Source organism: Phyllostomus hastatus, unplaced genomic scaffold (assembly GCF_019186645.2).
Source record: "Phyllostomus hastatus isolate PE091 unplaced genomic scaffold, TTU_PhHast_1.1 phas_contig_80, whole genome shotgun sequence".
NCBI lineage: Eukaryota > Metazoa > Chordata > Mammalia > Chiroptera > Phyllostomidae > Phyllostomus > Phyllostomus hastatus.
The window spans coordinates 5674961-5690470 of record NW_025333960.1 but is presented as its reverse complement, the minus strand read 5'-3'; the positions used below and the strand labels follow the sequence as shown (position 1 = coordinate 5690470).

The window sequence follows — 15510 nt, the reverse complement described above, 5'->3', positions numbered from 1 at the left end:
ATTGTTTCTCCAATTTGGTTCTTTTTTTCCCACTATTGTTATTAATTTTTTTGTTTTAAAACTCATTCTACACTCTTCCCTTTTCTTACTCAATTTTCTTTTATTCCCCCCTTTTTTTATCACAATGTAAATGCTATTTTCTTTCTTCACTTTGTTTCTATTCCTTATTCTTATTATTTCTCTTTCCTGTACCTTCTCAAAATCATTTTTCTTTCAGTTGGCCATTTCATATCAATTTTTCCTTTTTTAATAGTTTTTGAAAGATTTTTATTTATTTTCATTTTTAGAGAGGGGGGAAGGGAGGGAGAAAGAGATAGAAAGAAACATCAATGTGTGGTTGCCTCTCATGCATACCTTACTGGGGACCCAGCCCACAACCCAGGCATGTGCCCTGACTGGGAATCGAACTGGCAACCCTTTGGTCTGCAGGCCTGTACTCAATCCACTGAGACACACCAACCTTTTTAAAATTAGTTTTAATCTCTTTACAGCTTGATTAATATTTGCTCAATGGCTGTTGATAGTGTGGTTGTTGGTGGGGGCTATTACTGTATGTGTGAATTTGTTTCCTGGGCTCTTTTGTTTTGTTCTGGTGGCACCTATATAAAAGCATACAAGAGGTGGTGGATGGAGTGACTTTTGCTCAGCAGCCAGAGGGAAGAACCCACCAAAGAACAACCCAACAACACCAAAACCCAATTATACCCAGATTACCCAGCTCAGGAGACCAAGAAGACTGCTGCACTGAGTCCTACAGATCTCCTACCACAGAAGGGCACCCCACGAAGACAGGGAGTCAAAGCAGATCAATCTGCTATACAGAAACAAACAAGAAGAATCACTTAAAATGGGGAGATAGGAAAAAACCTCCCAATTGAAAGGAAAGGAGGAATCCTCAAGAAAGAGTACTAAATTAAATTGAGGCAAGCAATCTATTAGACATTGAGTTCAAAGTAATGGTTATAAGGATACTCAAGGAGTTTAGTAAGAACTACAAGAAACTCTATGGAAGCTACAAGTAACCTACTGGGAACTACATCAGCATGAAAAAGGACATAGAAACTATCAATAAAAGCCACCAGGAAATGAAGAATACAACATCTGAAATGAAGAAAACATGAGAAGGAATTAAGAGCAGGCTAGATGAAGCAGACGACTGAATCAATGAGCTGGAGGACAGGTAGACAAAACTTCCCAGCCAGCGCAACAGAATTTAAAAAGACTTCAAAAGGACAAAGAGAGTTTAAGGTAGCTACAAGACAACATGAAATGTAATAATAGTTGCATCATAGGGAAACCAGAAGGAAAAGAGGAGGAGTAATGGTTAGAAAACATATTTGAGGCCCTGGCTGGTATGGCTCAGCAGGTTGAGTGCTGACCTGTGAATCAAAGGTTCACTGTTTCAATTCCCAGTCAGGGCACATGCCTGGGTTGTGGGCTGGGTCCCCAGTAGGGGTTGTGTGAGAGATAACCACACATTGATATTTTTCTCCCTTTCATTCTCCCTCCTGTGCCCCTCCTCTAAAAATAAATAAATAAAATCTTAAAAAAGAGAAAAACAAAACCTGTTTGAAAAAGTAATGATGGAAAACTTCCCTAACTTGGTGAGGGAAATATAAAAAGTCACACAAATCCAAGAAGCACAGAGGGTTTCAATCAAGATGAACCCGAAAAGGCCCACTCTGAGATATATCATAATTAAAATGGCATAATTTAGAAACAAAGACGAATATTAAAGGCAGCAAGGGAGAAACAAGAAGTACCATACAAGTGAGTTTCGATGGGGATACAACCAGATTTCTCAACATAAACACTACAATCCAGAGGGAGTAGTACTAAATATTCCAAGTAATGAAAAGCAAAGTCCTGCAAACAAGACTACTCTACCCAGCAAGGCTCTTATTTAAAATGGAAGGCAAAATAAGGAGTTTCCCTGACAAAAGAAGGCTAAATGAATATATCTCCACCAAAATAGCATTGCAAAAGATGCTAAAGGGACTGCTTTAAGAAGATGAAGAAAAAGAGAGGGAGAGAACACGGCTACAAAGGGAAAAAATGGCAAGGAATAAGCACATATCAATAATAAAATGTAAATGGATTACATGTTCCAAATAAGACATTGGTTAACTGAATGGATAAGAAAACATGACATGCACATATGCTGTCTATAAGAGAACCCCCAGACCAGAAGATCTACACAAAGTGAAGGGATGGAAAAAAAATATTCCAAGCAAATGGACATGACAAAAAGCTGGTGTAAGTAGTAATACTTATATCAGACAAAATAGACTTCAAAACAAAAGTCATAAAGAGACAAAGAAGGTCACTACATAATACATGAGAGCAGTCTGTCAGGAAGATATAACCATTGTAAACATACCATATTTTGCCATGCATAATGTGCTCCTAGGTATAATGTGAACTCACATTTTTAACCCAAACTTTCAGGAAAAAAATCTTTCATTTTAATTTTTTAATTCAAATTTTTATATTTATATTTAAATATCTGTTTTGAATTATAAAGGAATTTTAGCATTTTTTAGCACATAGATATTGTTATTGGTTTCTAGAATCACTAATTTACTGCATAAACATAAATAAAATAATAAAAACATGTATATAAATACAGAATTAGTACTACCCATGTGTGAGTACTACCCATGAGGTGCATCCTTATTTTTCCCTCTAATATGTGGGCAAAAGCTGCACAGTATAAATGACAAAATACAGTAGATGCACCCAACTAGGGACACCTAAATATATATAGAAAGTCTTGGAGAATTGAAAGAAAGATATCAACAACAACACTTATCATAGGGGTGGTAAAATATCCTTTAACAATGGGGTGTTAAAATCCATTGTTAACAATGTGGATAGATCTAAGCAAAGGATCAACAAGGATATTGTGCATTGAACAACACTCTAGATCAAATGGACTTATATATAGAAGGGTTAACCCCAAAGAAGAAAAAATACACATTTTTTACAAATGCACAGGGAACATTTTCAAAGACAGACCACATGGTAGGACACAAAACAGGCCTTAACACACTCAAGAAAACTGAAATCACATTAAGCCTCTTCTCAGATCATAAGGGCCTCAAACTAGAAACCAACCTCAAGGAAACAATTCAAAAACTTCAAATACATGGAGACTTAAGACGCTATTAAATAATTCATGGTTTAACAATGTGATCAATGACGAAAATAAACAGTATCTGTAAACAAATGAAAATGAATACACAACAGCCCAAAACCTATGGGACACAGCAAAGGCAGTCCTGAGGGGAAAATTCACAGCAATTTTCTGACCTAGCTAAAAAAGTTAGAAGAATCTCAAATTAACAACCTAACCCTACATCTACAAGACTTGGAAGAACAACAATAAACAAAGCCCAGAGCAAGTAGAAGGAAGGAAATAATCAAGATCAGAGCAGAATTCAATGGCATAGAGACTAAAAGAACAACTGAAAGGATCAATCCAGGAGCTAACTGCTTGAAAAGATAAACTCAATTGACAAGGTTTTAACCAGACTGATCAAGTGAAAAAAAAAGAGAGGACCCAAATAAATAAAATCAGATACAAAGAACTGTAAGAAATTACTATGAACAATTATATGCCAACAAATTTGACAATGTGGGCAAAATGGCCAATTTCTAGAAACATACAATATACTAAAACTGAATCAGAAGAAGCAGAAAGCCTGAATAGACCACTACCAACTAGTGAAATTGAAGCAGTAATGAAAAAACTCCTGGCATACAAAAACCCTGTATCTGATGGCTTTACAGGCAAATTTACCAAACATTTAAAGGAGAACTAACTCTTATTCTTCTCAAACTATTCCAAAAATTCAAGAAGAAGACTGCCAAATTCTTTTTAAGAGGTTGATATTATCCTAATGGCAAAACCAGGTAAAGATACAGCAAAGAAGGAAAACAACAGGCCAATATCTCTGATGAACATAGATGCTGAAATGCTCAACACAGTATGGGCAATCCTGATCCAGCAATACATTAAAAAGACTATCAACCATGATCAAGTGGGATTTATTTGAGGGATGCAAGGATGGTACAATAGTCACAAATCAATAAATGTAATATATCACATAAACAAAATGAAGGACAATATCATATGACTGTATCAATAGATGCTGAAAAAGTATTTGCTAAAGTCCAGCAGCCATTTATGATTAAAAAAACCTCTCAGCAAAGTGGGAATAGAGGGAGCATACTTCAACATAAAAGGCCATACAGGAGAAACCTTCAGCCAACATCATACTCAACAGGCAAAAACTAAAAGCTTTCCCTGTAAGATCAGGAACAAGACAAAGGTGTCTGCTTTCACCACCCTCTCCAGCATAATAGTGGAAGTTCTAGCCACAGTGATCAGACAGGAAAAAGAAAGAAAAGGCATCCATATTGGAAAGGAGGAAGTAAAATTACCATTATTTACAGATGACATTTTAGAATACAGAGAAATCCCTATAGTCTCCATCGAAAAAACTACTTGACCTAATAAGTGAATTTGCCAAAATAGCAGGATACAAAGTCAACATTCAGAAATTGAGGGCAGGAGACTTCAGGCCAAGATGGAGGTATAGGTAGACACACTGTGCCTCCTCACACAACCAAAAGAAGGACAACAGCAAATTAAAAAACAAAAAACAATAGAAAAGACAGAAAATTGAACAGTAAAAGTCCGACAACCAAGGAGTTAAAGAAGAAACTTCAGACCAGTAGGAGGGGTGGAGACAGGAAGCTGGATGGAGAGGACTCGGGGAAAGGTGGTGGCTAGAGGACTGAGGTGGGCAAGGCTGCAGCTGGAGGACCTAGTGAGGTGGAGGATTGTGGACTAGGCGGTCCCACATTCCTGAGCAGATAAACTGGGAGGAACAACTGAGGAGCAAGACAGACCAAAAACTCAGGGTTCCAGCACAGGGAAATAAAGCCTCAAAGCTTCTGACTGAAAACACCTGTGAGATTTGACATGGCAGCAGAAGAAATCTCACGGCCTCATAGGAGAGTTCCTTGGAGAGACCCTCAGAGTCCTAGAATGTGCACAAACCAATCCACCCTGGAATCAACACTAGAAAGGACCAATTTGATTGTGGGTAGCTGGGGAAGTGACTGAAAAGTGGCAGAGAGAGGAGCAAGTGGCCCTGTTCCCTCTCAGACTCCTCCCCCATATACAGCATCACAACGCAGTGATGTGAGTTGCCCTGCCCTGGTGAACAACTAAGGCTCTGCCCCTTACTACATAACAAGTGCGCTAAGACAAAAGAGAAATGAACCAAATGAAAGAACAGTTCAAAGCTCCAGAAAAAATACAACTAAGCAGCAAAAGAGAAAGTCATCCTATCAGATGCACAGTTCAAAACACTGGTTATCAGAATGCTCCAGGAACTTACTGGGTACTTCAACAGCATAAAAAAGACCCAGGCTGCAATGAAGGTTGCATTACATGAAATAAAGAAAAATCTACAGGGAACTAACAGTGATGGGAAGGAAACCAGGACTCAAATCAATGGCTTGGAGCAGAAGGAAGAAAGAAACATCCAACCAGAACAGAATGAAGAAGCAAGAATTCAAAAAAATGAGAAGAGGCTTAGGAACTTCCGGAACATCTTTAAACATTCCAACACCCAAATCATAGGGGTGCCAGAAGGAGAAGAGGAAGAGCAAGACATTGAAAACTTACTTGAACAAATAGTGAAGAAGAACTTCCCCAATCTGGAGAAGGAAAGAGACTTCCAGGAATTCCAGGAAGCTCAGAGAGTCCCAAAGAAGTTGGACTCAAGGAGGAACACACTAAGGCACATAATAATTACATTAGCTAAGATTAAAGATAAGGAGAGAATCTTAAAAGCAGCAAGAGAAAAGGAAACAGTTACCTTCAAAGGAATTCCCATTAGACTATCAGTTGATTTCTCAAAACAAACCTTACAGGCAAGAAGGGGCTGGAAAGAAGTATTCTAAGTCATGAAAGGCAAGGACCTACACCCAAGATTACTCTCTCCAGCAAAGTTCTCATTTAGAATAGAAGGGCTGATCAAGTGCTTCCCAGATAAGGTCAAGTTAGAGGAGTTAATCATCACCCAGCCTTTATTCTATGAAATGTTAAAGGCACTTAATCTAAGAAAAACAAGATGATCAAAAATACAAACAGCAAAATGACAACAAACTCACAGCTATTAACAAGTGAACCTAAAAAAAAAAAAACAAACGAACTAAGCAAACCACTAGAACAGGAACAGAATCTCAGAAATGGAGATCACATGGAGGGTTATCATTGGGGGAGAGGAAAGGGGAGAGAGGGGGAAAATGTACAGAAAATAAGTAGCACCAATGGTAGGTAGAAAATAGACAGGGGGAAGTTAAGAATAGTATAGGAGATGGAGAACCGAAGAACTTACATGTACAACCCACGGACATGAACTAAAGTGAGGTAATGTGTGTGGGAGGGGGTGTGTAGGGTGGAGGGGAATAAAGGGTAGGAAATGGGACAATTCTAATAGCATAATCAATAATATATATTTAAAAAAAGAAATTGAGGGCATTTTTATACACCAACAATGAAATAACAGAAATAAAAACTAGGGGGAAAATCCCATTTACTATAGCAACAAGAAAAATAGAGTACCTAGGAATGAACCCAACCACAAAAGGAAAAAGACCTGTACTTGGCAAACTATACAACACTGAAGAGAGATATTAAGAAAGACACAAATAAATGGAACTATATACTGTGTCCATGGATTGGAATATCATTACAATGTCCATACTGCCCAAAGCAATCTATAGATTCAATGCAATCCCTATTACAATACCAATGGCATATTTCACAGATATAGAACAAACATTTCAAAAATTTGTATGGAACAACATCCCCCTGCAAAGATCCTCAGCAATCCTGAGAAAGAACACAGTAAGAGGGATCATTATACCTGATGTCAAACTATACTACATGGCAACTGTAATCAAAACTGTCTGGAACTGGCGTAAGAATGACACATAGATCAATGGAACAGAATAGAGAATCCAGAAATAAACCCATGTCTATTTGGTCAATATTTGACAAAGGGTGCAGGAGCATAAAATGGAGTAAAAATAGCCTCTTTAATAAATGGTGTTGTGAGAACTGGATAAGTACATGTAAAAAAATGAAACACGATCACTAACTCACACCATGCACCAGAATAAACTCAAGATGGACAAAATCCTTAAATAAGTTGTGCTCCATAAAAACCCTACAGGAAGACATAGACAGTAAAATTTCAGATATCCCACACAGGAATATTTTTGCTGATATGTCTCCTACAGCAAGGGAAATAAAGGAAAAATAAAAAAATGGGACTACATCAAATTAAAAAGCTTCTGCAAAGCTTCTGCAAGTTCAAAGCTTCTGCATTATCAAAATGAAATGGGACTGACTGTATGGGGTAACATTTGCCAATGATACCTTGGATAAGGGTTTGTTCGATCTTCAAAATATATAAAGAACTCATATGACTCAAAACCAGGAAGACACACAATCCAATTTAAAATGGGCAAAGTCCCTGGCTGGTGTGGCTCAGTGGAGTGCCAGCCTGTGAACCGAGGTATAGCTGATTTGATTCCCAGTCAGGGCACATGCCTAGGTTGTAGACCTGGCCTGCGCCAGTGTGGGGGGCGCATGAGAGGCAACCACATGTTGGCATTTCTCTCCCTCTCCCTCCCTGCCCATCTCTCTAAAAATAAAAAGAGCATTCCTTTAAAAAAATGGGCAAAGGACCTGAATAGACAGTTCTCCAAGATGGACATATAGAAGGCCCACAGACACATGAAAAGATGCTCAATATCACTAGCCATCAGAGAGATGCAAATTAAACCACAATGAGCTATCACTTCACACTAGTCAGAATGGCCATCATTAATAAATCAATAACCAACAAGTGCTGGTGAGGATATGGAGAAAAGGGAACCCTAGTGCACTATTGGTAGGACAGCAGAGTGGTGCAGCCACTGTGGAAAACAGTATGGAATTTCCTCAAAAAACTAAAAATGGAACTGTCTTTTGACCCAGTGATTCCACTGCTGGGATTATACCCTAAGAATCCTGAAAGACCAAGTCAGAAGAACCTATGCACTCCAACGTTCACAGCAGTTATTTATAATAGGCAAGTGATGGAAGCAACCTAAGTGCCCATCAGTGAATGAGTGGATCAAAAAACTATGGTACATTTAGACAATGGACTAGTTCACAGCAGAAAAAATGAAGGAACTATCTTTCACGACAACATGATTGGAACTGGAGAATATAATGCTAAGTGAAGTAAGCCAGTGGGTGAAAGACAAATATTGTATGATCTTACCTATAAGAGGAATCTAACGAACAACACAAACCAGCAAAGGAGCAAGACAGAATCATAAGCATGGAAACAAGGAAAAGACTGATAGAGACTAGGGGAGAGCAGAGTGGGGGATGAGGGATAAAGATGAAACGAAGGGCAAGAGTCAAGGAACAATACAGTGGGGAATGACTGTGGGGGTGGAGGGTGGGCTGGACAAAGGAGGTCAAAGGGAGAAATATTGGGACAACTGTAATAGAACAATAATAAAAATTTAATAAAGAAAAGAATTGCCATGGTGATGTAAAATGCAACATAGGAAATACAGGCAATAAAATTCTAATGAGTATGTATAGTGTCAGATGGGTATGAGATTTATTGAAATAATCATTTCTAAGCTATGTAATGTCTAATCACTGTGGTATATACCTGAAACTACTATAATAATGTTTGTCAAGTGTAATTTACACTTGAAAAATAAATGATTTAAAAATGAAAAAAATTGGTACACTATGTATGTAAATGTACAGAATTTACATATAACATGTACATGTTTAAAAATGTTGAAACAGTTACTATTTGTGATACTCTGACCTCTTTTATTCTATAATTTAACTCTGATTTCAATTATATTTCATTCTATTATTTAAAAAGTTGATTTCATAACTATAAGGAATGTGACCTCTCATATTAAAAAAACACTGATTTCAAGGATATATAACAATGAAAATTAAAAAATGAAGTACTGGGTTCCATTCCTTTCAAACTGAAATCCCTTCAATAAGGTTTTGATTTATTAGCATCTTTAATACAAAGCTACAGATCAATGTTAAAATTTATTAGGACTGAACAATAACATTTTTACAAGTAATACTTATTTTATGCTGTTTTACTTTTTCTATACACTTGCTCCCTCATTTGGCCATCTCTACTCACAATCCTTACTTTCCTATGGTCACCTGACCCTCTGCTTTCAAGTATGCTCTGGTCTCATCATCCCCCCAAAAAGAAAACAACAACACACATGAATGCTGCTTCCTATTTCCCCACCCTCCTCCAGAAAGCTACCCTCTGCAATCACTCTCTAACTTTTAAGTGGTTTTACTGATCTGCTCTGTACTGCCAAACTTGAATGAGTGATTTGCCTTGTTGTAACTGTTAATATGGCTGGGCTGTGTCTTTAAAAATTAAAAATCAACATCTCTTAAGTGTTAAGGATACCGATTCTATCATCAAGCCTGTATTCCATTTAATTCTGCAAAGAGTCTAGCCAAAACTACACCAACATCAAGAATCTGAGAATCTTATTACCAAAAAAGATAAAATAGTTTAAAACAATATTTCTTGATACAAAAGTATATTTAAGTTGAAAGGAAAAAAATAAACAACTTTATGCTTTAACTTGTAGTCTAAAATCTCTAAAACCATAAATAAGTAGTGTTGTTAAGTCATAATAAACTACAATATAATATATAATAACACTTATACTATGTATTGTTATCTTTTATAAATTGTCAGGTAATTTTTACATTGGGGAGATACAGAAGTGAAGCCATATGTATAGGAGACCTTACTTTTCAGGACACACCCCAAGAATCCAACATAACAAATATAACCACAGCATAAGATTTTCCACAATAAAAAGCCTATCTGACACAAAGAAGAGTAGCTATCACTTAGAGATACCAAAGAGATAAGAAAAAGAGCTCAATTACTTTCCAAGTGACTTGTATTTCAGGATAGCAGGACAGCTTCCTAATGCATGTGGGATAATTACAGCCTTAGAAATATATATAATTTTTAATTTAAAAATTTGAATAGTTTACACATTCCTATGGATTCAAAACTCAAAAAGTATAAAAAGGCAATTTATGTGATCTTTAAAAACTTTTTCTTTTTCCAATAATGGAATTAAGCTTTTATATTTAATTAAATATTTTATAATTTTATAAAAGTCATATTACCAATCACATTATAACTATAGTACAAAACTACATAATTGTACAAACAGGTATTCATGCCATTTATTTTTTATGTCATGCTATATATTTTAGCATCTAATTATACTATATATTAACTTTTGTACTTGATTAGTATTTTGTTACACCATTTCCAATTGGTGTCTGTCTGTAAGTATTGGTTTCTTATTAGAACTGAAAGCTCTTTGAAATCAATGATGTCATCATATGCTATTGAAATACTCTCAGGTAGTTAATAAATGGTAATATTAATTCAAAAAACAAGGCACCTATGTCAGTTCACATTTATTGACCTTTTGAAAAGAGTCTCATCTTTTTAAGCATGTTGTTCTTACCTCTCATTGTTCTCCTCCACAGTATCTTGCACTCTGGAGGACAGTCCTGTATATCTGTCACCTGTCAGTTTTTCTTCTTCTAGCCCTATCCTGTTCCCATTGTATTTTTCAGTCATTATTTTGGTTGGTGAATGATCAAAAGCAGGACATAAGTCTTCTTTAGAAAGTTCTTTCCACTGTTTCTAGGTAAGGAAGATAAAAAACAAATGTAAACACTCAAATTTTGGTTTTCCTTAATATTAAAGGAATTTATGAATTCAAATTCTATTGTCAACTTAAGAAAGCCCTGTAATGCTAACAGATGATGGAAAGAGGACCTAATTATAATATTAGTTATAGTAAAAAGATTTTAGCCAAAGTCAGGTTTTGCTGGACTCCTAATCCACAGGTATGTAACACTGGAAGAAGTGATTTGGTATCTCCTTGCCACTATCTAATCTAATGCAGAACCTACAGTGAGCTCTTCAAGCTGGTCCCCATGATGCAAGAGGACTTAAATTTGGTTGTCCCTACTAGGCATACTAGGAGCTCCAGGTAGCTTGCCCAACACTAAGGAGCAGTAAAATGATGTAATTAAACTTAAAACCCACTGTAATGTGTTAAAAGTGTATCACTTACTAAATACTTTATTAGTAGTGACAAATTACCAGCCAGAGATCTTCAATACCAACTCTGAATTGCCAAACTGGATTAGTTACTGTGGGAGGTTTATTGTAATCATTGATATTGGAAATGTACTAATAAATACATGGTAATACCAGCAAACATATTGTGTATTTACATCTGACCCTGTACCAAGAAAGGTATAAGGTGAATGCTATGTTTATTAGAGACCACTAGAAGTTATCCATATTTTTCTAGGTAGGTCAAAGTCATTGAAGACTTCTGTAAATGAATACTTTATATCCACATGTGCCAGATATCTTTACTTAAAATTGTATCCAGTAATGAAAATATCACTTGCATCATATAAATCTAAATAAAGACTGAAGGTGAAGACAGATGTCTCCTTTTAGGAAAAAGTACCAGAGATGAAGAATTACATGGGTCGGGTGCTACTGAACAGACCATTCTCTGGAGGGAGATACACAGGTTCTGGAGTATCCTCCACCCTCACTACTGTTGTGCTCACATTAGAAAGAAGCTTCCTTCTTCTCACAAATATTGAGTTTTCCCAAAACCCAGAGGCAAAGATGAGTTAGGTGTATGGAGAGAAATAAGAATTTCATAAACTGGTTATCATTTCCATGTACAGAAAAGGAAATACTTTTATGGGTACAGTTATATTATTCAGTTTGGGGCATCTACATATAAAAAGTAACTTTACATCTTTGTAACAGTAAAGTTTTATGATTTAAGATTTCAGGGAACATTATACCTCTTAGATATCTGTTCTAAGCTAAGGTTCTAGTATATCACTGTCCAATGAAATACAATGTGAGCCACATATATAATTTTAAAATGTCTTAGCCATGCTTTTTAAAAAAGATAAATTTTAACAATGTTTTATTTAACTGAATACTTTAAAATATTGCCATCTAAGCATAAAATCAATATTTTTAAATTATTGAGACATTTTACATTTCCTCCTTGTATGTAATCTTTAAAATTTGGTGTATATTTTACATTTTAAGCAGATCTTGATTCAGAGTAGCCATATTTCAAGTACAGATATACCACTTTTCAAAAGTTCACATGATGCTGCTTTGCTTATACAAAAAGACCTACCTCAATTAGTGTTCACTAACTGAAAGAAATCTTGAGGATTTTCACTTCTGTGAAAACAGCATTCAGTGCTTATTTTGCAGCTAGCTGTTAATAGAGGCAACATAAATCCTGAGCAGCAACAGTGGCACCACTTTTACTACAGGGATGGGCAAAAGTAGGTTTACAGTTCTTTGTATGGAAAAAGACAAGTAGGTTATAATTATTACAATAGCTTTATTAATTCAAGAGAATGTCACAATGGCACAGTGTACTTAGGTGCTATCTCGCAAGTGCTCAAATTGCCAGTCTTCACTAATAATAATACAAGAATAAACTTTGTTTCATGTACTCACAACTTTAAACCTACTTTTGCACACCCCTGTATATATTAGTGCTGTTTTAGGTTTTATGTATTATTTTTTTAAACATTTTACCTACTTATTTTTAGAGAGAGGAGAAGGGAGGGAGAAAGAGAGGAAGAGAAACATCAATGTGTGGTTGCCTCTCATGTGCCCCCCACTGGGGACCTGGCTCACAACCCAGGCATGTGCTCTAACCAGGAATCAAACAGGCAACCATATAGTTCGCAGGCTGGCACTCACTCCACTGAGCTGTGCCAGCCAGGGCAGGTTTTATGTATTATTTGGTATGGTTTGGTAGGTTATTTTTTGGGTCCAAGAATGCACAAAAATGTTTCCATATAAAATAATAATAACTGCTTCATTACTTTGTGCCATTTAAGCTTACCAAAAGTTTCATGGGAATGTTCCATTTTCAGATGGCGGGGAAACCTACACTCAATAGCACATGTAGTTAATGATATATTGTTAGATTGTGGAATTCTAGGACAAAAAAAAAACTATGTGTAAAAAAACCCCAAGCCCATATACATAAATACATATTCCTGGAAGAATACATACATGTATAAAATGTTATAAATTTGGGGTGAGTGAGTTAACAAGGACTTCTACTTTGTACATGATATACTTCCATACTCTTTAATTATTTTATATCCAACATTTACTCATTAATCATTTTTATAATAAGAAACAATAGCAACTCACAAATTATTAATGTATGGCTAAAATAATTTCTGTGGAAACTGAGCTTTCCGAATGAGAAACATGATTGGTAACAAATGCGTAACAATGATTATCAGCATCTGAAAAATACAGTGACATTTCCAATGTCTTTTCTGGAATGGAGGCAGAGAATGCTTTGGGGTTGAATGGGGTGCTAATGGTGCCAAATTGAGTCTGATGGCTATGGCATATCAGATAAACTGGGACAGAAAACATTCTTCCTAGCCACAATATGCATTGTTCTAATAATGATGACCACAGAAAAAGTGCCCATAAAACTTATCTTTGTAGTTAAAAAGATCTTTAAAGTAAGTGTGTATGTGTGTGTGTGTGTGTGTGTGTGTGTGTGTGTATTCTAAAACTAAGAGAAACCTAAGTTGAAAAAAATTTAAACTGGCAGGGAGGAATACTATGCAAAGGACAGTACACTTTCCCTACAATTACTCAGTCTGTAAGAACAACCAGGAAATAAGCAATGAGTGGCGACAAGGGGAGCTATAAAAGTGGGTGGAAAAGTTTGGTATAACTAGTTAACTTTTTTAAGATTCCAGATTTAAATTGGTAAATGGTCACTGAGGTAAAAACAAAGAGACATTTTCCTAATCTTAAAATACTTGAGATAACTTTTCCAAATCACAGTTCAATGCCAAGCAAACCCAATGTTCTACAAGTCTAACTTCTGAAGTAGGGCCTCATGTTTTGTGGGGCTTAATCTTACAAACTGACTATTTTACAAACTGATGAATCTAATGTTTCTTTTCAATTAAAAAAATTAAAGCTATTAAAAGATTCAAAAAAAGTTTTCAATGAAACTTAAAAGGCTTATTCATAATATTGTTTTAGCTAGTAATTGCAGAAATTAAAGAGCTGGTAGATGTGTTCATATAAGAGAAATATAAAGAAAGAGATTCCATAAACTTATGTCCAACACTATGTGATCAGACCAAACAAGCAATGCAGGTCTGTTGTTACTTTGTTGTTTCTATTTTACATTTTATGTCAGTACATAAAATGGCTTCTGATAGTCAGTCATTGAATGTGCTTTTGCAAATGTGGAATAAGAATATTTTTGTGAGAATAAAACTACCAACCCAAGAAAGTATAATATTCTACTGGAATTTTATTATATCTGCCATAAGTACTCAAGTTGCTCATTATTATAAAATGAAATATCTATTATATAAACTAAGTATTCTATAATTCCAGGTCAAGTTTTCAATGGGTAAAAGCACCTATATTTTCAGGTTTACTTTAATGATCAAATGCTTAAACCCTCCTTACACGAAAATTTTATTTTCTTTAATGTTATCTTGTTCCCAGTAGAGCTTTTGAGTAACAGGTAGGATTTCATATGAGGCTCAGGTATGTATGAGGAAGTGAGTTTAATTTTATAATTTTAAGATGGCCAGTTGGATTTACCACATTAACGTAACTATGCTTTTTAGAAGGAAGGGAAAATATAAGTGCTTAAATGAAGTGCAGTTATTTGATGCTAATCATATTTATTACACAGGTATTATTTTTTCCCCTGAAAAAGTTTACCTGTATATTTGAATCTCCCCTTATAAACTTTGCTCCTTCTATTATAGTCATATATGAAAATCTGAGTTGATCTGGTGTCTGAATAAGTCCCATTCGATATTTTCTCATATTCAGTAACAGCTGTTTAATGTTAATATCATCTCCTTTTTCCATCTGAAAGAAAGGTAGAAAGTAAATTATTCAAGCCTTTTGTTTTAGAGTCCAGGAAAGAGAAGCAATAAAGGATAATTACTAAGAGTTTTGTTATGTCCTATGTTCTTCCTCAAAAACAAGGATGCGTTATCACTGAAACTGTCAGTTATATATAAAACCACGATCCCCAGACACCCACCTTCCCAAACCTCAACTGTTCAAGTAGTAGATGGAGGACTTTTAGTCCTTTAACTGATTCATAATTGATTCCAAACCAACCAAAACCACCTCATTCAGTGTGGCCAGTGTTTGGTCTAAGGAAGGATTTATGACCCGTTTGGCTTAACATAAAGAAGAACTGCTCTTCTTGGCAGGAGTAAAACTTTTTGCCCAGTGCCCTTCT

General features: G+C 35.7%; 1 protein-coding gene across 2 annotated transcripts in view; it reads right to left on the bottom strand.

Annotated features, from left to right (window-relative positions):
- Positions 1-15510, bottom strand: part of PTPN2 (protein tyrosine phosphatase non-receptor type 2) — a 141517-nt gene that overhangs the window by 18156 nt on the left and 107851 nt on the right. For both annotated transcript variants that reach the window (XM_045850108.1, XM_045850109.1), the window contains exons 7-8: positions 14976-15128; positions 10645-10826 (exon numbers count right to left, since the gene is read on the bottom strand). In XM_045850108.1, the coding sequence (XP_045706064.1) occupies positions 10645-10826; positions 14976-15128 (335 nt within the window). The remainder of the gene's footprint in view (positions 1-10644; positions 10827-14975; positions 15129-15510) is intronic.